Genomic DNA, 25,729 nt, shown 5'->3' with positions numbered 1-25,729 from the left:
CAATGAGAGTCTTTTATGATCTACTTGAAACTCTCCTCCCCCAGGCTCTCGATGGTGAACTTGACTTGGCTGCCAAACCTGTAGAGGACAAGAACCAGCAGCGCCCCCTGCTGCTGCAGTACGGGGATGGCGTGTCGCTGCGCACGCACCACCTGAAGCAGGTGGACGGGTTCCAGCCGCAGGTGCAGGAGCTGAAGATGGTGCACCTGCTGCCCGTGGCGCGGCTGTGTGAACTCCCGCCTCCGTCCACGCGGGTCAGTAAGGAACGTGCTGCCCGTCTGCAGGAACTACTGCACTTCTGTGCTACAGGTACACTATACTGTAAATCCTGCTATTTTTGCAGGGACTTATTTTGCAGTTAGATTGTAAAGGATGTTTTGTGATGTTTTAGTCTGTCGTACTGACAGTAACTGTTGTAATAAAATGCAAACAAATTTTATAGTGTCATGAATTTGCAACAGATAAGTAACTGCCAAAACAGCAAAAACAAATTTAAAGCACAAATCCCTGCCTATGGATCCTATTTTTTTCAAGACTTTAATCAGAACACAACAATTTCAGTAGGCCTAATCAGTTAAGAAAGGAATACATTTTTTTTGTTACAGCCATTTCCAGCTATGCTATAAACCACATGTACATTTGGCCAATTATATGGCAACACTTTGGTGATATAAAATACCCTGTATATTTACATTGCACTACATGTAGATGTTTTCCCCATTGACTCAAATATCAAGAATTTTATCCATCTTAATCATAGTCAACTCTCTGCTTCCCAGGCAACTTGAGTCTGTCTGAGATCGACCGTGCCTTCAAGCAGTTTGTGTTTGAGAGTATGGTTGGCAGCACCACTGACAAGAGTGGGATGGTGCTGGAGCCCCCTCTAACAGATGAGGATGGTACTGCACCTGAGGTGGAGCTGGATGTGCCCTGGGATGACCCCTTCCCCTTCTACCAGGAACTGAAGAGGAGCGGACTTCTGAAGGTTAAGAAACAACAGGATAAAGAGACAAGCAAAATAACAGGTAAACTGCATTGCTAACAACTAAGTTGTATACACACATACAATGTACATGTACAATGTATTTGTTCATATGTGTGTGTTCATGTGTGTGTGTGAGTGACAGTGTGATTGTGCTCATGTGTTCATGCATGTGTATGAGTGCATGAGGTGTGTGTGTGTATGTGTGCATGTATACCATGTATGTGTTTTGTGTGGTCTAGTGTGTGTGGGATTGCATGAGGTATATGTGTTTTCATATGTATGTCCGTGTGAGTGCGAGTGTGTGTGCGCACTCATCTATGTGACTGTCTGTGTGACGGCATGTGTGTACCTGTGCACTTTCCGAGTTCAATTGCAAGTGCAATCAAATGAAGACCATCTCCCAATGTTTCCTACAGCAGCTGACCCAGGTAACCAGGATGCCCCCCAATCTGGCACACCTGTGGAGGAGGGAGAACAGCAGCCGGGTAGCCGGCCCACCAGCGGCCGGTCCAGGTCTTCCCGCCCCACCTCTGCCAGAATGGGTTCTGCTGGGTCCAACAAGTCTGGTAAGGATGTCTTTTGGTAGCCTCCATAGCAGGCTCTCTGGGGCCTTTTTTTGCTCATGATACACCTTTGCTGGCCATTTCTATTTGTACTGGATTGCTGATTGCTGGCCTTTTCTGACTGCCGGTCCCCAAGAGCCTGCATGAAAATGGCGCTACAAAGTGATACTTCCTTTCCTCATCTATCCTTCCTGTTCTCATCTATCCTTCCTGTTCTCATCTATTCTTCCTTTCCTCATCTATCCTTCCTTTCCTCATCTATCCTTCCTTTCCTCATCTATCCTTCCTTTCCTCATCTATCCTTCCTTTCCTCATCTAGCCTTCATTTCCTCATCTATCCTTCCTGTTCTCATCTATTCTTCCTTTCCTCATCTATCCTTCCTTTCCTCATCTATCCTTCCTTTCCTCATCTATCCTTCCTTTCCTCATCTAGCCTTCCTGTTCTCATCTATCCTTCCTCTCCTCATCTATCCTTCCTCTCCTCATCTATCCTTCCTTTCCTCATCTATCCTTCCTTTCCTCATCTAGCCTTCCTTTCCTCATCTATCCTTCCTGTTCTCATCTATTCTTCCTCTCCTCATCTATCCTTCCTGTTCTCATCTATCCGTCCTTTCCTCATCTAGCCTTCCTGTTCTCATCTATTCTTCCTTTCCTCATCTAGCCTTCCTGTTCTCATCTATTCTTCCTTTCCTCATCTATCCTTCCTTTCCTCATCTATCCTTCCTTTCCTCATCTATCCTTCCTTTCCTCATCTATCCTTCCTTTCCTCATCTATCCTTCCTGTTCTCATCTATCCTTCCTTTCCTCATCTATCCTTCCTGTTCTCATCTATTCTTCCTTTCCTCATCTATCCTTCCTGTTCTCATCTATCCTTCCTTTCCTCATCTATCTTTCCTTTCCTCTCCTCATCTATCCTTCCTTTCCTCATCTATCCTTCCTTTCCTCATCTATCCTTCCTTTCCTCATCTATCCTTCCTTTCCTCATCTATCCTTCCTTTCCTCATCTATCCTTCCTGTCCTCATCTATCTTTCCTGTTCTCATCTATTCATCCTTTCCTCATCTATCCATCCTTTCCTCATCTATCCATCCTTTCCTCATCTATCCATCCTATCCTCATCTATCCTTCCTGTCCTCATCTATCCTTCCTGTCCTCATCTATCCTTCCTTTCCTCATCTATTCTTCCTTTCTTTTTCTTTTCTTTCTCGTGGCCTACAATTTAGGCATTTATTTGAGAGCAACAATTGATAAATCAATTCAAAGTACCATACATGGCATCGTGCATAATGTATATTTTGTATTCTAGGTAAGGAACAGTCTCTATCTCAAGAAATACCAGATGAAAACAAAGCACAAGAAGAATCCAAAGAAGCAGAACAGAAGTCCCAAGAGGAACAAGAAGAAGAGGACCAATCAGATCACGTGACAGTGAACCTGATTGAGGCCACACAGAAGCGACAGTTGGATGACTGGTGCTTCGCAGAACACTTTGAGCCAGAGGTTCTGATTCAGGTAAGGTCACAAGTTTTCATAGTTCTGTAGTCTGGGGGAGTTTTTCAGCTTACAGAAGTGTCCTATATGGCAGAGGCTGTAGTCTCCTATACTAGGACTGCTTAGCCATAGTTGTTGCTGTAGGGCTGATGTGAATGTGGGTTTTAACATTGTCAATAGAGGCTCAGACTAAGGCCATATAGACTCTCAGACAGATGCCTACTGCGTATGTAGGTATTTTCACAGTATTTCTAATATTGTCAAAGAAACCTGTCCTTGTCAACTATGAATGTAACAAAGCCTAGTGGAGATAATGCAGCATTTGTGCCATTTTCTGTCACAGCAATTGTCAATCCATCATCATGTGCATCATTAGTTGTCCTCGTCATTGTCAATGCAGTAAAGTCACTTTGTCCTTACTGCCATATTCATTGTGGCATCATGGAAAATAATGTGGCATCAAAGTACCTGACCAGACTGTCCAGCATTTAATTAACACAATCCTTCCCGTATTTGGTTTATGCAGGTCCTGGACGAAGCCAAGTTCAAGTACTCCCACATGGACAGTTACTACCACAAGCGAGACCATTCCATGATGATGGTGTTCCACAACCCCCTGGGTCCTGATCTACACAACCACACAGCCTGGAACACTTACCTCCACTCTGATGTGGGCTTCAGGTTAGTACAAACGTCTGCCTGGAACACTTACCTCCACTCTGATGTGGGCTTCAGGTTAGTACAAACGTCTGCCTGGAACACTTACCTCCACTCTGATGTGGGCTTCAGGTTAGTACAAACATCCACACAACCACACAGCCTGGAACACTTACCTCTACTCTGATGTGGGCTTCAGGTTAGTACAAACATCCACACAACCACACAGCCTGGAACACTTACCTCCACTCTGATGTGGGCTTCAGGTTAGTACAAACATCCACACAACCACACAGCCTGGAACACTTATCTCCACTCTGATGTGGGCTTCAGGTTAGTACAAACATCCACACAACCACACAGCCTGGAACACTTATCTCCACTCTGATGTGGGCTTCAGGTTAGTACAAACATCCACACAACCACACAGCCTGGAACACTTACCTCCACTCTGATGTGGGCTTCAGGTTAGTACAAACATCCACACAACCACACAGCCTGGAACACGTACCTCCACTCTGATGTGGGCTTCAGGTTAGTACAAACATCCACACAACCACACAGCCTGGAACACTTACCTCCACTCTGATGTGGGCTTCAGGTTAGTACAAACATCCACACAACCACACAGCCTGGAACACTTACCTCCACTTAGATGAAGGCTTAGAGAGAGAGAGAGAAAGAGAGAGAAAGAAAGAAGAGAGAAAAATAGATCAGAAAGAAAGAAAAAAATTCACAGATTTTTTGTCACATCAAATCTTTGAATTGTACTTTGAACCAATATTCTAAAGATAAAGTAACTGTTCAAAATGTAAATGAATGAAATGAGGTCCATTTTTCAGCATCCTCATACCTGTTTAAGAGAAAATCTGTGTACTGAACCAAATTTTCATCAAATTTGCACAGAAACTACTTGGAACACGTGACAGAGAACATCTCAGACTGGGTTCGTGTGGAGGAAGCCAAGTTCCAGGCGGAGTTGCTCGCAAAGGAGCTGGCTCTACAGAAGACTCCCGTAACAACCCCCGACACCTCACGGCCATCCAGCTCCAAGAGCCAGAGAAAGAGATCCCAGTCACCCAAGAAGAAGTCCAGGTCCCCATCAGGTAACTGCAGTTCATGTAGAAGTCACTAGATGGTGCTGTGTCTTCATACAGGTACATGCAAAAGAAGAAATCAAGTTTTTATTGTGAATTTCTTAATGCCATAGTCCTTGTCATCACAGATGTTAGTGATTCTCCCCTTCCCTTCTTCCCCTAATAAATCCCAGCTATTTCACCTTTGGGTCATTCGTTAGCAGTCAGCACGCTCCTTCACAGCGTCGTAATAAATTGTCTTGTTCCACTGAATATGCGTGTGCGAGTCTTTTATGCAATTCACTTTTGGGCCGCATGGGGGCTACTAGTGGTTTGTTCTCAAAGACAGCCCTGGGACAGAGAACGTATTTTTCTGCGCGAAGCATGCTGGGAGGGCGGTAGTATCCTGGGGACGTGAATGTTGTGTGGAGAAGGCCAAACGCGCTACCGTAGCAAACTCCCTTCCGTGACATAACTCCCCTCTCGGCAATCTAGAAGGGTAATCTAACACCCTCGCAGCGCCAAAAAATTAGGTACATTTTAAAGTTCCCTTTGATATAACGTATCACCATTGTGGCAACATTTTACCCCCGAAATAGTAAACTTTCGTCTTGTTTTCGCCTCGGTAACTGTAGAAAATACTAGCTAACTAGGGTACAGTCTCACGTGGCACACAAGAGTCACACAACTTACGATTTGCTAAGGTAATTGAGACAAACACAAAACAAAACAAAATGACAGCTGTGGATTCCATATAGTTTTATTTGTGTATTGGTTGAGCCCACAATCTAAACCTATGGCTTCTTCGCGGCGCTGGGTACGAGCGTGAGCAGTCAGACAGTCAGAGTCTATGGACTATATCACACTAATTTCAGGAAGGAGATGTCTTCTTGTAATGCTGCAGTACCTAGAAATTCTGCTTGGGGGCGCAAATTGACCGATGTCTCTTTGAGACTTCAATAACTCCATACATGTCTTAGAGTTATATTTCCTTCAACAGGATGTTAGACTTCAGGTGCAAACACACAAAATAACCAAAAACAATGTACCCTTATTCAAGGTGAATAGGGCTGTGTACCGGTACAGAAAATTCAGGTCCAGGTCCGGTTCAGGTCCAGAGGATCAGGTCCAGGTCCGGACCTGAACCTGAACCTAATTCAGTATGACGCATACCAATGGTCAATTTCACTGCAAAGAAATCTGTTTGGTGGAGTATTAGACTTACACTGGCGTTTTCAATCCTACAACGCTAACTGCACCTGTACGATTGACTGTAAAGCTTGGTAGAAATGGCTATAAACTTTGTACTGTAGTTCACTCTTGTTATTTTCTTCCACCTGCAAGCGCCCAAACGTGGAAATACTGATAAAATAATCTGTTAATTCTTTAATCGGTCCAACATCCGGTCCACCTAATTTTTTCAGGTCTGGTTTTTCTGGACCGGTCCAATAAGAAAAACCGGTTTTGGACCGGTACGCTGTACCGATAGCCCTAAAGGTGAACCTTCTACTGTCTCATAGGTACCTGTAACAATACAATGACACAAAGGATTGTTTCTTTAAGGTAAGAGGTCCAAGAGGGGATCAGCCAAGTCCCCAGAGAGACCCTCGTCTGCCGCAAGACCGCTACACGTGCGGGAGAACTCGCTGAAGGCCTGGAAGGAAGAACAGGACATCCTCAAAGCTGAGGAGGAGAGAAAGGCACGGGAGAAGGAAGAGAAAAGGGCCAAGTCTGCCAGCAAGAAGGTACAATTATTGTTGTTTGCCTGCTTCCTGTATCTACAGTATGCTTGGTTAAAAAAAATATTATTGGTCTCCTCCTTCGTTGCAGCCAGGGGCTAAATTGCAAAGTCTGGAGCAGCTGCCATTTGGCACTTATTCAGGACTGCAATTTAGAACCACTCACAGTAAAATGAAACCTTTTTGATATTCTGGTTCTAAACATACAGGCTAGAGCTGTGTACCTATATAATAGGTACAGGTACAGGTACAGGGTTTAGGTACAGGTCCGGACCTTTACCTGTACCTAAACAAGTTTCATCCATCAATTTAAGTTGTATCAGAAGATTTTAATATTTGAACCTCAATACAAAGTTTTCTTAATTTTCAACTGCAAGATTATCACAATTGCCATCCTTGTTTTGGAATTTACCTATCTTTAGCCTAAAAAAAACGGCATTTAATAGTAATTTAGTTTGTTAAGATACAGGTACAGGTAAATTAGCAAACAATTTTGAAGGTACGGTACTTAGGTACGGGTATTTAGGTACACGGCCCTATAGGACTGGTGTGGCACAAGACCTCCATCCGACCTCCAATGTCTTATCAAAGGGATGGCCCTTACCAAAGCTAGGTAGTAACTTAGTAGAAGAAAGAAAGTTGTTAGGTGCCTTTCTCAGGGGTTCAAAATTGCTGGCACATCAAGGGAGTCAAACCCACGACCTCCTAGTTACAGGACAAACACCCTGCCGTTACACCACACAACCTCACTTAATACAGTAATGATAAATTGCAAACTTAGCGTTTTTCTCTGCATTTCCAGGCTAGCCGAGAGCGAGGCAGCTCAGCTGGCAGCACCAAGAGTAAGAGCAGGGAGAAGACGTCGGACAAGAAGTCTCGAGGAGAGGACAAGGAAGACAAGGACAAGACACAGGAGCCGGTACCTGAGATACAGGAACCTACCGAACCTGAAGTCATCTTACCTGTAAGTAACAGTCTTATTAATTTTCTTTATTACCCCGGGCCCATGATGTTTCATTTACAGTGTGTTTGTTTGTTTGCTTGTGTGGACATACTTATTTGAATGCCCTAGAGTGACTGGTTCCTATGCCACGCTCCTATGAGACACAGTGAGACAGGAAGTTACCTGTAGGTCAAAGGTCCCTGAAAGGGTGCAGGGTTAGTTTTTTTGATATTCTGTCCTCAGCTACATCAGGAAAAATGCATTATACCTGTCAGATAAAGCCAAATCGACGATTGAATAACTGACATCCATCCATCCATCTTCACATGTATCCAAACAAATATATAAAGTTGCATTGAAAACAATATTTCATAGTCCTATATACTTTGTCTGACTTTGTCGTTTTTGCTTCCACAGTTCACCGGTTACGATGTCGGTAACGAGCTGGTCCATGCTGCGGGGGAGTCGGTTACGCTGTTCCCATGTGACGGCGGAATTATCAGGACTGAGAAAAACTCTTTTGTACAAGGTTAGTTTTTTACTATGTACATATTTTGATGTTTTTCAGGTTACAAAAGTTGCAGCTATGGATTCTAACATATTTTTTTACTTGTTGCAATATAAAAAAATTGTGACTGTGACTGTACGTAATGCTTTTATCAGTCATTAAAAAAATCTATTAGTATGTTAAATATTATAGAATTTTAAGGTTGGTTTCTGTCAAGTTTAAGCCTGTTTACCAGTTTTGCTGTCGGGTTGATTGGACCCTCTCTCCCCAAGAAATATGGTCGCCGTCAATGACATGAACATAAAGTAATGTCCCTGCTTTTCATAACTGATCTGCTAGATGGCGTTGCTGTGAGGACGTCTGTGCTGAAGGATGGCCACCTGTTTGTGATCCACATCCTGGACCCCAGACAGAAAGGAGATGTAGAGAACACTGGCGAGGAGTCAGTCAAGGAAAAGGCAGATCTGGAAAAGTCTGAGAAAGAAGGTAAGGACCAAACATAGAGACACAGATAACAAATATCCCCATGCTTTCTTGAAAAGTTCTTTGGCTCACTTTGCCTTCATTGGTAAAATGTAAACATTACTTGCTAGCATATTAATGTAGCTTTTCAAATTTAAGATTCCAAGGGTTTGAAAATTCTCAACATTGTTCGCATTAAATATCCTTTATTATCTATTAGTATGTACAATTTTAGACAACTTTTTTTCATAAAAACAACAAAGGTATACTTCCTATGGACAACAGTTACATTGTTTGGGGCTAGTCTTTGAAGACTGGAAAGAGTGGGAAAACCACAGATTTTAAATGTAATGATGTGTCAAACATTCTAGAAGTGTATTTAGTACTAACTGAACAAATATTATGGATGAAATTGCTTATTGTTTTTGTTTAAACTTAATTCTTATCATTGACTCAATGTAGTTTTTGGTCTGTCTGTTTCTGTATGCTTGTATGTCACCGTGTCCATAGTCCATATGTATTTGACTACACTGTCAGTGAGTGGGAAGATGACAGGAGGTAGAGGTCAGAGGTGGTAGAACTAGTTAATGATCAGATATGACAGTGCAGGTCATTGGGGTCAATGGAAGAGGCTACTAATTCATGGGGAGGAACTTTTGGTCTTTATTCTTTTCTGTATTTTCATACTTGGGTAATGTTTGATTGAATTGAGATGTAATACTTTATGTAAAACTATTTTCTTCAGAAGGAAGCCAGTCCCCTCGAGCTGGAACCCCAGACAAGAAGGATGAGTCTGCCCCCCTCCCCCTGTCCAGGTTCGGCTCCTTCACAGCTGTGCTGAAGGACGGCATGTGTCTGTCTCTCAGTAACCATGGACCCTCTGGGAAACCAAAGATGCCAGGTAAACACTTTTAGACTTTTATCAAGGGCTAATGATCCACCCTGACTTGTATATGGTGTCATAAGTCCTGCATGGACAGCTGCTATATCCACCGGAATAAAATCACTGAGTGAGCGACAGATACAAACACTTTTTTTCATTATTGTTACATGAGTTACAAGTCTATGAACAGTGAAATACTTGCTTTGTTCTGTATTCTTATTGTCTGGCACTCGTCTTTGAAATTCTAGAGTCTGACCATACAAAATTCTCAACCTTTCTGTATTACTAAAAAAATTTGGTTAATAATCAAAATGCCATATAGAACATCCTCTAATGACTGTAATGGTTTTATTGGAGTAACCACTCAATTTCAAAAACATAACCTTATTATGAATATTTTTTTTCTAATGAAATTCTAAATTGTTTTAACTACAGAAAGATGGCAAAAGATAATATATATTTCTACTGCAAGAAAACACATAAATTTCAATATAATATTTCCTTTCTTTTTTTCAGATGATATGTCAGCAAAAGAGGTGGACATCATGACCAACATCCCCCCAGCCTCCACCCCAACCCCTCCTCCCCCCTCCCCCTCCAGAGCCAAGTCCCCACGCGCCAAGTCACCCAAGGGAAAACCCAAGTCACCCAAGGGGAAAAGGAAGGAACCCCAGGTGGAGGAGAAGCCTCCAGAACCGGTAAGAGACTGCTTGTAATTATTTTTTGGCCAAACCTCCAGGGCGGATCCATTTTCATTGCAGATTTACACTATAGATCGATGGATAATCATCCACCGATTTAGATGACGTTTAGAATGCTACTGGTAAAAACCTACACCATCTCTTTGTTGCAGCTAATCTCTTTACCATCTCTTTTTGACACTTGTGCGTATAGCTGTCTTTATATACAATTTATTTTTGTTATCAGAGAATCTAAAATACATCCACGGATACTAGATTAACAATAACAAAAGTTGAACTGTAACAATATTGCATATCCATCCGTGTACAAAAATACTAGAAGACTTAATATATGCACAAGTGTGACAGCCCCCTGATAAACTGTTTTTTGTAATATTTGTGCTTACATTTTGTGACATTTCTACACTTTTACTTTATGACGGAAATTGTGCATATTATTTTATTATGTGTCACTTTCCAACACTTTTTTGTTTTCTGGACTGATTACCAGAAAACTTCACAGTTGTAATTTTTTCTAACAGTCACAGTTTGAATGAGAAATGTTGTGCATGTTTTAGCATGTCTTGATGACAGTAAACAATTCTTAATTTTATTAACCCTTTCCTACCTAAGCCACCCACAATTCACCTGGATAGAATTAAGGACATTGTGAAATTCCTACGACTGAAGGTATTTGTCAGCTACAGCTGTGGTATTTAGCCCATTGGCAAGCACCTGATTGATAACCACACCTTGCACACATTTGTAGTTGTTTAAGATGGTGATCCATGTGCTGAATAAGGCTGTTAAAAAAAATGTTCTGTTTCTAGTTACCTGACTGACCCTAGCAAAGTCCTGAAGACCTAGCCTTTTTGTACTTTTCATTTTGGTTCCCTGTACAATTATTGTATGTTAAGAATATGATCATGTTGGTGTGAATACCTGTGTCCTGGTGTCTTACAATATTTGTTGGTCCTTTTTACTTTGGTTGGAATCTAAACCCTAAGCATTTACGGGAAACACATATATTTTTTTTCCTTGGACCAAGATAGAAATAGAAGTTCAAACTTTATAGTATAAACCCCTTGTGACACAGTGGTATGCCCCATTCTACACAACCTTACATCCTTGTCACTGATCTGGACTGTACCATTTCCCCACCCCAGGAGGAGCCCCCACCCGAGCCAGAGGAGCCTGAAGAAGCGCCCATCCCCCCCTTCCAGCAGCTGTTTGTGTCCTGTCCAGATGGACTCAACATTAGGTACTTCCTGGAGAAGGACATAGGTGGGTAGTTAGTGAGTGAATGGACTCAACATTAGGTACTTCCTGGAGAAGGACATAGGTGGGTAGAGCTAGTGAATGGACTCAACATTAGGTACTTCCTGGAGAAGGACATAGGTGAGTAGTGTGAGTGAGTGGACTCAACATTAGGTACTTCCTGGAGAAGGACATAGGTGGGTAGAGCTAGTGAATGGACTCAACATTAGGTACTTCCTGGAGAAGGACATAGGTGGGTAGAGTTAGTGAATGGACTCAACATTAGGTACTTCCTGGAGAAGGACATAGGTGGGTAGTGTGAGTGAATGGACTCAACATTAGGTACTTCCTGGAGAAGGACATAGGTGGGTAGAGTTAGTGAATGGACTCAACATTAGGTACTTCCTGGAGAAGGACATAGGTGGGTAGAGTGAGTGAGTGAACAGGAAATATTACTAATAGGTAAATAATTCAGTGATAAGACAAATTAATACTGAATGAGTTTATTAGCAAATTACTTTGCAAAATCCGCCATGTAGTTGAGAAAATTGCATGATGACCTCAAGCAAAATATCAAGGGCAACATCGATTCTAACATCTGAGTCCTGTTTTCAACTTCTCAACTGTAGTGCACTTAAGGTATGCGTTAGTTGCATTCAAATTATTCTATTGAAGCCAATGTGATAACAGGAAAACTTTGAAATTTGTATTTTTTGTTTGAGGTTATCAGTTTTGGCAAATATATATAGTGCATTTTGATTTGAAACGTGTGTTCACGTATGGGAATGACATGCATTTTAAATGAAATACAACGAGATATTGCATCACCTTTGGTCCCAATCCTCCCCCTTGTAGGATCACCCTATATGGACAAAGGTATCTTTGCTGATATTACATACTGTTTTGTGTTTGATATATATAACAAATATTAACTAATTTATTTTACGCTGACCAACCAGGCATCAAGCCGGAGACGGTAGCGGAGATAGGCCGCTCCAGGCTCCTGGTTCGACAGACGTATCCGTTCAAGACCCGCGGGCTGCAGAAGGTGGAGGACCTGCGGAAGAAACCGGCGATGCAGGAGGTGTCTCGATGTGTCAACAGTGATGGGACAGTGGTCAAGGTGTTACACGACGGAAGCACACAGGTAATGTAAATGACCGTATTGTCTCCAATAAAGTACTCATCCCTCCTCCACTTTGAACAGACATTGAACTGGATAAATTCAAATTTATGATGTTTTTTCCTCAAGTTATATTGCATAAAACAACCTGGGGTTTCACTGTGTCATTGTCTCTATAAACTTGTGAATTGCAACTGAGACATAAAATCACTGAGAATGAACTGCTAGAAGAAATCAGGTAGTACATCTATTTAAACTGAAAAAAAACCAACTGTTAAACAATTTTCAAAGTCACTAACTCAATAGGATTGCATGCAAATGCTACTGTTATGTGAAGCATGTTTAGACAGTTTTTTTGGGTAAGACAACACCAAGACAACACCAATGTGTATGTTTGCTTTATTTTAGGCTCTTTTACCATTTATCCATGCAAAGACCTCAAATAAAGTATGCATCCCAACTTTGGCAACAACTTGTAGCAACTTTTCATTTTTCAAATGTTTTAAAAGTGCATGCTTTATTCGAAATGCGTTATTTTTTAACTGTACTTGTACAAATTTGAACATCAGATTCTACAAAATCTTTTGCATCACAACGCCCCTAAAATTCTGTTTATGTTTCTATTTGTACATGAAATCCTAGCTACAGGCATGATTGGTTTAGCCTTAATGTCATCAACCCATGACCAGATGTTTAAGACACATACACAGCACCAATATCTCCATGTACAATGTACTTCTCCCATTGGATGGCATTTCAGCACCTGGCTATAATCTGGTGTATTGTTGTATTTTCAGGTTCTGTTTGCTGATGGGACTATCAGTGAAAACCCCGGGGCAGGGCCCATTGGACCCTACGGCAGCAGGAGCAACTCCCCCTCCCGACCCCCCCAGTCCCCCACTCAGGAACCCCCCGAGGATGGCAAAGAAACTCCTTCCAAGAAGAAAGGTCTGTGAATTTTTTTCATGTATCATAGAGTCAATGGTATGCATGTATATCCAGATGAAATGATGATCATATTTCTGCAATACTAGTACATTGTGTCCAATGTTGTTGCATTTTTAATGTATAATGTCATGACTTTAAATTCTACTACTTTTGAAATTCAGTGTAATGTAGTACATAGATGCCCTCTATCAATTTTGGGTTGAACTGCAGGTTACAATTTTTTTTCTTTAAATTTCCTTTTCCCCACCAGCTGCTAAGGGTGGCAGGAAGTCCATCACTACACTGCAGGAGCCTGAGCCCGTGGTAGTTGCGCCGCCGGTCGATGAGAAAGCCAACCAATGGGTCACAACCTCGCCGAGCGGGGAAAGAGTGGCGACTAAAGGCGACGGAACGCCGTTTGACGTGAAGGCAGCACTGCTGTGTCAGGCCAGCGATCCTGAATCCGGAGCTGTAAGAGAACAATCTGGCATATACAGCTTTTACATGTTGTTTCTTCCTGACCATAACATTTCCCAAGGGTAGACAATTTCTGACCTGCAGTACTGACAAAAAAAGCTAGGTGGCAGCAATGAGTGGTCCAATTTTTTTTCTAAATGCCCTGTTCTGTGCAGGTTGTGGTGACCCGGGAGGACAAGGTGATCAGTGTACACCGCCCTGACGACAGCGTAGTTGTGGAACATCGTGACGGAACCAGAATCACCACGTTCTACAAGGACGTCATCCGTGCCGTTCCCGTGGATGAGAACGAAACTGGTGCATAACATTTTATTAAACAGAGAAACTCAATGTTTGATTTTTTGTTATCATAAATCTTGGTTGTGGCTAAGCCCTAATCTATGAGATGGTTGTTTCTCACCGAGAAGGACCCCTACTCTTTTTGATAAGTGTGGTTGGTTCTTTAATATGGTCATGCTGTGTGTCTCTCCTGAAACACATAATCTCCATTTAACGTCCTTTTCATTTAACGTCCTTTTCACGAGACAGCCTGACCAAAGCTACATGTAGACATTATTATTTTCACTTAAATGAAGTGAGGAAAGTCGTTTCAAGTGCATTTCACAAGACATACCAGGGGTTTCAAACCCAGGATCTTGGGGTTCTGGTCAAAACACCAATTCTGCTGCACAATTCTACTTTTGACACAAGAAAACTTTAATTTGATGCTTATGACGATTGTTAATTTTTGCAGGTGAGAGTCCCCGTATGGAGACTGCCCGTGTGAAGCACACTAAGGTAGAATGTGTGGGGTACGCTACTCTGCTGTTCAACAGTCTGGACGGCTCCTGTATGACCGTGTTTGGGAACGGCACCAGTCTCATGACTAATCTCAACGGGACATACCAGGTCAGTATACTGTTTATCAATTACTGTAAGTCATGATAGTTTTGTAAATACCTCTTTCAACATCTGAGGCAATGATGATTTTGAAAACAACTTGCTGTGTTGACCAGAATTTTTTTTGCAAATATTACTTTTTTAGTTAGCCAAGATCACTTACTGTAAACCATAATTGTTTTGGCAAACTTCACTTGCGGTAATGTTGTAAACCATATATTACGGGAATTTACTGTTCTGTACTTGCTGTTAACCATATTTTAGCAAATTGAACCATAAATATTAAGGAAATAGCAATTGCTGTTAATTTTGTCTAACAATTATTCTTTTAGCAAACATCCCTTTCTGTAACCCATTATATTTTGCAAACTTTACTGTAAACCATTGTATATAAACAGTAAACTATGATCCTATTTTTGCATAATTAAACATCATTTACTGTTAATGATGTTATTTTGCAAAAACATACAACGTACATGACATCTTAGCATTGATTAAGGGAAAGGCAGTTGCATTAAGGGTCGACTGTTCAGTCAGTCAGAAATAACAAGTTAAAACTATTAAAAAAATTCCCTGGGATACTAGGTACTGTGTTGAATTTTGTCTGTTTGTCGTTAAAATCAATAACAATTTCAAACTTCAACCCCAACCCAGCTGTATCACGGGGACGGGGGGCGACTGGACATGGACGCGGACGGAACCACGGTCTACGCGCCGCGGCCTGACAATGACCTGGGGCGTGGCGGGGAGGAGGAGATGGCCCTGGGTTCGTACGTGATGCGCCACAACACGGAGATGTGCTGTGAGATGGTGGATCTACAGGGCAATGTGTTCCAGGTGGCAGTGGATGGAACAACTTCAGGTGACTCTTTACTGTGACTTTGTTTATCAGGTTATTCTGATGCCATGCCATGTTGATTCATTTATTTTTAAGACATTCTTGGAAATCCACAAACCAGGTGCTAATGTGCAAAAAGATGAATTTCATTAGAAAGTTGCCTGAATTCATTAAGGACTTTGTTTGTAGTCAGGAAGGTTGAACAAAATTTGATGATTGAACACTGAGTGTGGAAGAATAATAGAACAGAACAATAGATTTTTATTCTTTCACATCTATTATTTCACATCTTGTTTAATAGAACAGAACAATAGATTTTTCATTTTTATTCTTTCACATCTTCTTTGACTTTAGAATTTGAATTAGTATTAGGCATTTTTAAACTTACATCAGTATCCGTTTTCATATATCATTTTTTTCAACTTAAGGCATACATTCACTCATTCTGCAGCTGCTGTAGAAAGTCATGTAAAGTGCCTTTCCCAAGGGTCTAACAAGTAACATCTGGTGGCATTAGTAGATTGAAACCCAGGACCTCTTGAGTCTGCAAAAAGTCCCAGTCCCCACCAGTGATTTCATTATAATGATTTTTTATTGCAGTGATTCGAGCAGGCCAGTATGGAGAGGAGGAGGGAGATGAAGAGGAGGATGAGAGTTTCCAGAAGAGGAGGAAGATGATACAGTATGGGGAACACTGTCCCAGGTTCTTCATCATTCATGCTAATGGCAGTGGAACAGAGCTGCTCAGGTATTACACTGTTTCATACTGCTCAGGTATTATACAGTATGGGGAACACTGTCCCAGGTTCTTCATCATTCATGCCAATGGCAGTGGAACTGAGCTGCTCAGGTATTACACTGTTTTATACTGCTCACAGGTATTATACAGTATGGGGAACACTGTCCCAGGTTCTTCATCATTCATGCCAATGGCGGTGGAACTGAGCTGCTCAGGTATTACTGTGTTCCTCAGACTGTTTTCAGCAACAGTTGATAAGACTAGTCCCGGAAGGAACATTTGCTTTTAATTACTAATCCTGAAGAATCAACTGATTAACCAGTAAACCAATCCTATCCTTTCTCCAGTTTGTTACAATGAAAACTTTCATGCAAAATTGTCTTTCCCATCCCCATTGAAATGTTTGGTCCTTACTTCCTTGCGATATTTTGAGAATCGAATACATGCGCATATATTTTTCATATGCTGTGTAGTAGGAACCTAACTGAATGCTTATCCAAACCCTTGTCCAATGCTCTTATAAGAGCCATGTGAAAGAGCAAATCAGAACTTTAAGTACCTATATTCTCTGTCAAGGAGTTCCTGCATCAATCTATACATGTATTGAAGTGATCAAAGGAGTGAATGAAGCTAGAATAGGATGGGTACCAGACTGACACTTGACAACAGGACCAACTTGGGTGGGAAACTATATCTGAGTTTACATCTTAGCAGCATATAATTATATAGGATGTGTTGTTTCTGTCCATCCCAGGCCCAAGGACGTAGCTGAGTACCTGTCCATGGCAGCCAGGGATCCCACCTGTGCCCTGATCCAGGATCCACTCCCAGAGTACCCCGGTGTTACCGGCATCACCGTCCTCAAGCCCCACACCAGCGGCATCAGCCAGTCATGGCTCAAGAAACTGGACGAGGAAGTCATCATGCCCAAGGGGTTGAAGTCGCGGGACTTGAAGACCATGTCTGTGTCCGCAGAGAAGACGCCGGGACCGTCGTTTGGTACCAACGTGGGGAAGGGTTTGAGCGTGGGGTCTGTGATGTCGTCTCCCAGACCCGTGCCAATCTTACACTGTCCTGACACACTGGAGATCAGACAGCTGGTGCAGGTATGTTTAACTCAAGGAATCCCACTTCTGACACCATGTACGGGTCTGTTTAACTCATCGTGGAATCCCACTTCTGACACCATGTACAGGTCTGTAAACTCATTGTGGAATCCCAGTTCTGACACAAAAGGTTTTTGAAGTGTGGAGCAGATAGAAAACAAGTACTTCTTTGCCACTATATGGTGTAGGTCTTTAATAATAGTAGTACCTCCTATGGTTTGCTGGATGAGTGTGTACAAGGGCACATTCAAATTTGATCAGTATACAATGTGGCTAGATTAGAATTTCCTCCATCTGATAGTAATGTGATAGTAATCTCATTCTATATTCATAATCTGTATATGTACTATGTTTAATAATTAGGATGTTAAGTTTGTTTCTTCTTTTTTCTTTACCATACATTGTACCGTGTACGATCGTTGCGCAATAAAGTTCTTCTTCTAGTAATTTTGTCACTAAATGATATTTGAATTCTAAGTAGCTGTCTGTATGAGTACAATTGTACTGCACTAAATTCACTTTATTGATTTGATTGATTGGTTGCTATTACAATGTATAATATTGTGACAGAAGGTAATGACAAACTGTTGAAACCATGAGCCATAGAGTCCATCTCAACAATCTTTTAAGTAACAAGTTTAAAAAACTGTTATCCCACTTGTTGTTTTTGATAGTATAAACCTGTAAGCGAGGACCTGAGAAAGCGGCTGCAGCTGGGGCTGAAGGCGTACGCGGAGCACGTGTTAGAGCGTGAACAGACCAGCGCTGCGCTGATGGTACAGGATCCACGGACAGAGGAGGAGAAGATTCACGCTGCGGACCTCGCTTCACAGACGGTACAGCATCGTGTTGACTGTGTATAGTGTGCTAGATGTATTGAAACACTAGAGGCAAGTAGAATAGTATTTACCCCAAGCTTGCTCCCGGGATTCGAACCCGCAACCTATCGGACCAGACCAAGCTCCACAAACCAACCAATTTGGCCTAAAGCCTGACAGGTGTTTGGCACGGACGGTTGGCGGTGCTTGAACCCCACTGTTACACTACTCCCTCTTTTCTTTTGAAGGTTCGTCCTCGAATCTCCGAGCATATGGTCTAGTAATTATAATAGGATTTGGCGCTCTTATCGCCAAGGCCCAGGTTCGTTTCCTGGTGTGGGAACCAGTGAAACACTAGAGGCGAGTAGAACAGTTTTTACTTTAAGCTTGCTCCCGGCATTTGAACCCGTGACCTATCGTGCCAGACTGGGGCAGCCAAGCTCCCCAAACCAAGCACCCAACTGATTCGGCCAAAAGCCTGACAGGCATTTGGCATGGTCGGTTGGCAGTGCTTGAACCCCACTGTTACAGTATCCCTAGAATAAGCCATCATGTTGTTGTCAGTGTACTCATTTGTGTGTCAACAACATTGTTTAGCTAACAGTTAAACTTGAAATATTTAGAATTATAGTTAACTTTGAAATCACTAATATTTTGTTTTCCTCCTTTTTGTTGCAGATTTTTGGACAGGCACAGGAAACTGAACACCATGAGAGTGCAGATAAAAAAGTCACCGTGATGGAGGGTAAGTTTCAACTTATCCTTCTTGACACAAGAAGCCACCATGCTTGATTTTACCATGCTTAAGGACTGAGGGAGGTTATAATCACTGAGTTACTGTAACTCAGTTATAGTAGTGAAATTAGTAAACTTAATGTTGTTGCCATTGTATGGAAATTTTTGAAATCCTGAAGTAAATTTTGTAAGTTTGACTTGATATTAGTACAGCAATAAAGTGTAAATTGAAATCTAATGCAGACAAGTTATTTACAAAATGTATACATGTATGTCGTCAGGTGATGTTACTACTGCGTATGAGAAAGCAGTGGAGGTACCTCCACCCGAACCTCCACCTACACCCAGGAACAAACGTACACAGGACGACTGGGACAGGGACAGGTAATGTCTAATACTTTTATCTCATCCGAAGTCATCCATAATCATAACTTTAAACTGATATAGGAAATAATAATAGAATTACATTTTATGTCTTCAAGTATGTACTCATCCCAGCTTCTCAACAGATTCTGTTTTTCTGCATTAAGTTTGGATGTGTAACTGTGTCTAGTACATGTACTATTCTAAGTAGTAGTAAACATTTCATTGTTTTTTGCTGAACAGTTGACAAATAAGTTATTAAACATTGTGTTCTATTGTTCCTCTCCAGACGAGAGCTAGCAGAGGAGCAGGAAGGTAGAAATGCCCTTAAGAACAAAGATGTTCCACCTTACTTCGAAAGTGAGATGGGGAAGCACTTCCTCATGAGCCAGGTGGGAAATTTTACATTTTGATTGATTCTTTTGTCTAATGATCTGTAACAGTTTATCATTGCAAGTCAGTGTCTTTTAATGTACCCACCCTTGTCAAAGTGCATGTCTACAGTATTGAGCAAGTCACAGATAAATCTTTGAGACTGAAACATACAGTTAAAAAGAAAAACTTATTGAGTTTGTGCCCCTTCTCAAATGATCAGGAATGTATTAGAAATATACTGTAATGCCTGATTTTTTTTCAATTTCATGGTTTTCATGGTGATGACTTTAACATGAACTAATCATTAAAATAACTGATAACAAAGAATTCGTCTTGTTGATGTTAACAAATAATTCGTTCACCGTGAACATTTAGTTCCGAGAATAAGTTAAAGTTTCTCATACCATGAAAGTTTGGTACTGAGAAGACAAAGTGAAAAACAGTGGTGAAGGATGCCTTTGCTCTGTTCCATATATTTAGAACAATTTGTCTTCCTCCAGGCCCCTGACATGGATGCTCTCACGAGGGAACTTGCACACGACCCGCGGCGTGACGGGTCACAGGTCATCCGCAGTAACCCTGACAGTCCCATCAGCATGGGGGAGAGTCCGCAGGGCTCCAGCGGTCATCTGGTCAGGGTGCAAGGTCAGCTGTCTAAATCTCTAGTGTTGCAACTTTCACGAATTCAGCAGATTGAATGAATGTCCTGTTAGTTAGGAAGTTGGATATACCCCGTATCTAGAGTAACTTTTTATAATGTCAACTTCACAGAAAACTGTGTAAATGTGAACATTCTAAAACATTTTGTAAATATATGAGTGCTAGTCTTAAAAGAAGTACAGTTAGACTTACTGTGTTTGATAATTAAATGAGGGGGGGGGGAGATTTAAGATAAGTAGTTCAGAGTAAGATAATGCATAATAATATTAGCTAAACTTGCACACAAAATAGACAAAGATCAAGTAGGGCTTTTGCAAGTCTTGTCCAAACAGATACATTCATTAGGAATTTAGAATTCAAAAATTTTGATTGTATACCTGAGTCACTATTCCTACTTATCATAATTTCACATAATTTCCATTAAGTTCATTTGTGACTCAAACTTCTCTTTTTGTTTTCTTTAACAGAAACCTTTTCCACGACCCCACCTGGAGAGAACACACCTGTCACCACTGAGGATTCACCTTCGCTCGGTAAGTCAGGGAGGAGGCAAAATTATGCATGAACTTTTAGACCAGAGATTTGTGAAAAATCTTGTTATATAATTGCATATAATTCGACTTGAAAGCATCACTAGGGACAATGTGATTATAAGGTAATGCCAATTCTTGTGTTGATTCTCAATTATGATAAATTGTTTGAAATATCAACCTGAACCTTGCATGGTAACACTGTTGCAGGTTGTATCTGGTACAAATGTATTATTTTCTATTAAGAGGCGATTTTTTTCTCCTACTGTCTTTTGTGTTAATCTTGACAACTTTTTACCTTATGATGGACAATGTGTACACAACACTTTTTATTTGTTACAGTTTCAGTAGTACACTGCAGTAAAGCTAGATTTTCTAGTCTGATTAGGATAAATGCATCATAAGTTTAATACTTTAATTTATTTCTTTAACAGGTTTGAGAGTGACCTCTACAACCCCCAGCCTCCGACCAACAAACCCCACCCCAGCTCATGCCAGTGGCACCGGGACCCCCACCCCCCTCAGGCCTAAAAACCCCACCCCCCAGCATGCTGCTGGTGTTACCTTCTCTGCCAGACCAGGTACATATAGAATACAACATGGTGTATTCCGTATCACCCGAGGTATCAGCCCGACCGCGGGTCGGATCGCCCGACAGCCGAAGGCCGGAGGGCGATCCGACCTGCGGGAGGGCTGAGACCGAGGGTGATGCGGAATACACCGTGTTGTATTTTATTTATGTCATACCCACCTGAGAAAACCACTGTTTTGATGCGAAATGCGCCAGAAGTTGAACAAATTTGTAATGCCCTCGAAAAAAAAGCGTTGCAACAGTAATGTTCCAACGTCCGAATCAGGTATTCGAACTGTCGATGGCGCGGCACTCGGTCCGCTCGAAACAGTTTGATTTATTCGTGTGATAAGCCCGGGCCGTACGGAAAGTTATCATCCGGTCCGGAACACCCGTATCGAATGTTTTCGCGTCACAGGTATGACATAAAGTGTGATATATGATATGAAAATGAAATAAGTGTTATGATTTGTACAGTAAAAGTGGTTCACAGCAGTGTAACAGTACTGTTCTCTGCTCAAAGCCATAGAATGCTGGGTTTGAATCCCTTGATCTGCTCTCAGAATGAAGTTTTGCCCATGAGAAAGGCACTTTACTCAAATTTTCCTCCATTGACTCAGGTGAACTTGATTAAAAAATAGAATCTAGAAAATTGACAGAGGTATTTTGTCTTCCTCTGCTTCTAGAAAAGAAGGAAACCCCAAATTTATGTGTTTGCCAACAAGTGTTTTATGAATTAGTCTCCTGCTTAGAGGTGGATACCAGTTTTTTCCTTTTTGACCAGTCTGGGAAGAACGAACCTGATAAAAACTGGTGGACTAGATGTTATATATTGGAAAATGAGCAGATTGTATGATCAGGCATTCACACGTTTTGGGGCTTACTGGTCAAGAAATAGCATGAGCGAAGTAGAGTAGAGTACACATGACATGTAAATGTTGTTTCCTTTGTCTCAAGCACAAGCATGTGTATCAACTATATGTACTGTCTTGCAACTGTCCCAAGCTTTGAGCATGCACATTGCAAATAAACCTGGTGTCTATTCTATGTTCCACAGGGAACCCAACACCCACCCAAGACTCTGGATCCAACTCCCAGGGTAGTGTCCCGTCAGAGACCCCCTCTGCCTCCCTGTCTGTCCGCCCCACCACCATCCCAGAACATCCGGAACCCTCACCAGGTGGGAAAGGTGTGCACCAATAACCCTGCTGTGATATGCTTCACTAAAATGCAAATAGGGACACCAATATGGTGGCAAACAAAATGATTAACAACTTTGGTTAAAAATGTACTCAACCATAGCATTTACATGTGCATGAGAGGCACATGAACTAATAGTATTAAACGCTTTATGCCAAAAAGCAGTTACTCACAAGCAACTGGATATGATGTTGGAAATGGTCTGACATTTTAAACCACATCCGTTGTTTTTCGTAGTGACATTGGACAAACTTTGTTGGAGAGAGTTTTTATGTCCTAGCTGGGAATTGATATGCAAAAGAGATCTAGTTAAAAGACAGGTTTATGTTAACTATCAATTAATATGCAAAAAGGGGAGGAGAACCAAAATTTTTTTAATAGTCCAAAGGCAACAACGGTAAGACAAACAGCTGACTAATTGTAAAATCAAAACTTTGTTTTGGCGTATCTTATTACCTGGATGTCAAACCTTCATTGATGTATAAAACACATTGATTCTATTATTTACAGCTGCTATTACATTAGAATTTATATGATCATACATGTAAGTCTTCACCTTTTCTTTGACAGAGAACTTGGAGAATTCTGGTCAGTTTACCTCGCGGTCTAACCAGGTAGCCTCGTCTGACGGTGAGCTGGTCACGACTCGCAGTCTACTGCTGGACGTCAACAACCAGCCGCGTAAGGACACGGTCAGACTGCCCCGCGCTCTGGACGGAGGGAAACCTGGCTCATTACCGAATCAAAAGGTACAGATTCTCAAACAAGTTTTTACTCCGATTCCCATTATTTTGCAGATTCGAAGGAAACTGGATGTAGGAAAAATGTCAGAGAGCATTTGATATAATAATACAAAAGCAGCATAGTTTGCTGTGCAATATTCATTGCTGTTTGAAAGGACCCTGATGCAATTCAAGGAGACCAGAATTTTTTTTTTTTTTCATATTCAGGCTAGGCCACACCAATTTAATTTCTTGGTTCACGGATTCGCTCGCTCTAATTTTTTGGAAAAAAAAAATAAAAATAAAAATTACCACTCAGCAAATTTTCACCATTAATGAAACCATTCACCAGCTTTCTGGTGTAGCAAATTGGCCTTTATATTATAAGCTCCTTAAAGTGTGGGTACAGGTGCTGTTAGTGTACAATAATAGTGTTTTTGTACTTTTTTCAAGCTGAAAACTTTTTTTCTTTATGTTTTGGATTAGCCGTTACCTTTACCCCAACCATTTTACAGTTTTCATTTTTATTTTTCTTTCGCCCTCTCGCTCCATATTTTTTATGAAAAAATCCGTGAACCAAGAAATTAAATTGGTGTGGCCTTAAGTCACATGAAAAAGTCTAAGAGGAAACCATTTTTCTCTTGACAATTTTTAGAAATATTTCAATCAAATTTAGCCCTAAACAAAACAAGCACTGCTAATGTGGAAGAGTTTAATATTTTCAATTTATTGTCATAGTTTGCTCGTGCTATCCTGACAATGCATGTAGCTTCTTATAATAAAAAGATTCTGAATGAGAATAAGCTGTTCCACTGTAATCATTTCGATAAATTTTTGTACATTGTACACAGTTATAGAAACATTACAATGACTTTTGTTTCAGACTTCAATGTACATGTGTACATTACCCATTTTGTAAAAATCAGCTTACTGATACATACATGTACATAGTTTACAATGTATACTTGTATTTCCGTCCTCAGTTTTCACTAGTTGAGGAGCCCGTACGTAGGAAGGTCCAGACATCGTCAGTAGCAGGAGCTTCCTACAAGGGTGTGAGGCAGATGGGAGCTCTGCGGGGGCTCATGGCAGTTCCTGACGTAAGATCATGTTTTATGAGACCTGTCAATAACACTCTGGTTAAGGTTCCTCATGTGCAGCAAGTTGCACGTTGGTAATATGTTAAGTTGAAGGCCCCAGACACATGTACACATCAACAAAACAGGCCTGGATGTGTACATGTATTGATGAACACACTTGGTCTAGACAAGAAATGTTCATAAATTAAGTGGTCTTTTGACATATTGACTGGAACACAATCCTCATTGCACATGCACTGTAAGTTCCACAGCTTTTTTTTGCACAAAGTTACATGTTGGAAAATGGCCTGGACTTCTTGGAGTATATCACCTGAAACATGGAACAGGCCTTCAACTTATCCAATATTCTGTGGTTCTTCTGGATTATGAATTTACTACATTTGTGTAAGATATGAAATGAAATGCAACCACATCCGATCCCTAGAATAGAGACAAGTAGAGTCACCAGACAATTCCTGCACGGCGGCTTTGCCATGGCATGCCTAATTTCAACCAAGCAGTTACATTATATAGGAGACTGAAGTAAATCATGTTTTTGAATTATTATATGATGAAACAACTGTTTTTAATCATCCCTCTCTACAGGATGTAGACTTCGGAGTGCTGCGGGAGGGGAACACCTACGTGTACACGGTACAGCTGAAGAATGTGGGCGTGGACAGCTGCAGGTTCAAGGTCAAACAGCCCCCACCCTCCACGGGACTCCGTGTCCTCTACAACCCTGGACCAGTAAGTAGGGAATGAAGCACCAAGATGTTAGAAATTTGTTTGACTGAAGCAGACGATCTGATTGTGTTGCTTGAATTTTTTGTTAGTTAAAGTAGTGCACCTGGTGAATCTGCTAACAACTTGCATATTCAACCAAGCATGTTGGATCAAATTTATACTCTCCTGCATAAGTCTGCTGTGTTCTTTTAATGTGTTTGGAATTTTCAAGCCAGGAGCCCATTGTCTTTACATGCATGTACTTCCTCTGATCAAAGGCAAGATGCAACTCTGTCAGTCATGCGCAAACCGTGGCACAAACCTTTCTCTGTGAAATTTGAACCAGATGTGGCAAAGTAGCACAGTCAGACTCGTGCTTAAGTTTGTCAGAAAAAGTTCTACTTTAATTAATTTGTTAATCCTCGATATATGAACACTTCAGATATATCACTGTATCCAGGTGTTGAAGACATAATTGAAGGCGACATACAGTGTTAGCATGCCCACCAAAATTATGAGATTTGAGATTATATTTTGTAAAGTATGTGTTCAGAGTTGATGAAAAATAATGCTTCCCCCCCCCCCCCCCAGATTGCGGCCGGCATGAAGGCGACTGAG

At 41.3% G+C, this 25,729-nt stretch overlaps 1 protein-coding gene across 1 annotated transcript in view; it reads left to right on the top strand.

Moving 5' to 3' along the window:
• Positions 1-25,729, top strand: part of LOC118422959 (sperm-associated antigen 17-like) — a gene marked incomplete in the record, with an annotated part of 50,437 nt that overhangs the window by 22,310 nt on the left and 2,398 nt on the right. Inside the window, 33 exon segments of the mRNA XM_035830846.1 lie at positions 51-309; positions 780-1,025; positions 1,402-1,551; positions 2,854-3,059; positions 3,565-3,719; positions 4,602-4,801; positions 6,335-6,516; positions 7,313-7,474; positions 7,871-7,982; positions 8,301-8,447; positions 9,169-9,324; positions 9,823-10,004; positions 11,153-11,270; positions 12,203-12,390; positions 13,164-13,314; positions 13,565-13,764; positions 13,926-14,067; positions 14,504-14,658; positions 15,304-15,511; positions 16,088-16,235; positions 16,981-17,332; positions 18,007-18,168; positions 18,829-18,895; positions 19,167-19,269; positions 19,538-19,640; positions 20,124-20,268; positions 20,751-20,816; positions 21,248-21,394; positions 22,442-22,573; positions 23,155-23,333; positions 24,290-24,406; positions 24,992-25,135; positions 25,703-25,729. Of these exon segments, the coding sequence (XP_035686739.1) occupies positions 51-309; positions 780-1,025; positions 1,402-1,551; positions 2,854-3,059; positions 3,565-3,719; positions 4,602-4,801; positions 6,335-6,516; positions 7,313-7,474; positions 7,871-7,982; positions 8,301-8,447; positions 9,169-9,324; positions 9,823-10,004; positions 11,153-11,270; positions 12,203-12,390; positions 13,164-13,314; positions 13,565-13,764; positions 13,926-14,067; positions 14,504-14,658; positions 15,304-15,511; positions 16,088-16,235; positions 16,981-17,332; positions 18,007-18,168; positions 18,829-18,895; positions 19,167-19,269; positions 19,538-19,640; positions 20,124-20,268; positions 20,751-20,816; positions 21,248-21,394; positions 22,442-22,573; positions 23,155-23,333; positions 24,290-24,406; positions 24,992-25,135; positions 25,703-25,729 (5,211 nt within the window).

This window comes from Branchiostoma floridae, chromosome 9 (assembly GCF_000003815.2).
Source record: "Branchiostoma floridae strain S238N-H82 chromosome 9, Bfl_VNyyK, whole genome shotgun sequence".
In the NCBI taxonomy this organism is placed as follows: domain Eukaryota; kingdom Metazoa; phylum Chordata; class Leptocardii; order Amphioxiformes; family Branchiostomatidae; genus Branchiostoma; species Branchiostoma floridae.
Note: the sequence above shows the minus strand (reverse complement) of the source record. Positions and strands in the feature narration are given on the sequence as shown.